Genomic DNA, 576 nt, shown 5'->3' with positions numbered 1-576 from the left:
CTACTACTACCACCACTATAACTACTACGACTACCACTACCACGACTACTAGTGCTACTACCACCACTATAACTACTACTACTGCTACTACCACAACTACTACTACTACTACCACCACTATAACTACTACTACTGCTACTACCACTACCACGACTACTGCTACTTGCTGTGTTTTTTTACTGTGTCTTTATCTTCCACAGACAGAGTCCGGGTAGTTCTGATGGATCAGGACAAAGAGAGCCGCTGCTACGGAGCCGTTCGTGTTCAGATCAACAGCTCCAGCAGCGCCGTGTGTGGAACCACCTGGACGAAGAAGGAGGCCGAGGTGGTCTGCAGGGAGCTCGAGTGTGGGACGGTGAGCTGAGCGCTTAGGGTTCAGAACAATGTCAGTAGCAAACGTTCTGCTCAAACTGAGAGTGAGTTTGTCAGATCAGGAAGACGTGCTTCAAGTTTCATCAGTAAAAGTGAAAGAAACGGACATCTGGAGGGCGAAACTGTAACAACACCAATAAAATTCTGTAATTACATTTTCTAAAGTAACTCGTGACTAAAGCTGGACTAGAAGAAAAGTTACCC

At 46.2% G+C, this 576-nt stretch overlaps 1 protein-coding gene across 1 annotated transcript in view; it reads left to right on the top strand.

The window, feature by feature from the left end:
• Positions 1–355, top strand: part of LOC103375822 (scavenger receptor cysteine-rich type 1 protein M130-like) — a gene marked incomplete at its 3' end in the record, with an annotated part of 4,717 nt that extends 4,362 nt beyond the window's left edge. Inside the window, exon 3 of the mRNA XM_008306134.1 lies at positions 201–355. Coding sequence (XP_008304356.1) covers positions 201–355 — 155 coding nt within the window. The remainder of the gene's footprint in view (positions 1–200) is intronic.
• Positions 356–576: the final 221 nt, after the last annotated feature.

The sequence above is a fragment of the Stegastes partitus genome, unplaced genomic scaffold, assembly GCF_000690725.1.
Source record: "Stegastes partitus isolate 25-593 unplaced genomic scaffold, Stegastes_partitus-1.0.2 Scaffold3002, whole genome shotgun sequence".
NCBI lineage: Eukaryota > Metazoa > Chordata > Actinopteri > Pomacentridae > Stegastes > Stegastes partitus.
The sequence above is the reverse complement of the archived record's forward strand: the minus strand, read 5'-3'. Positions and strand labels throughout refer to the sequence as shown.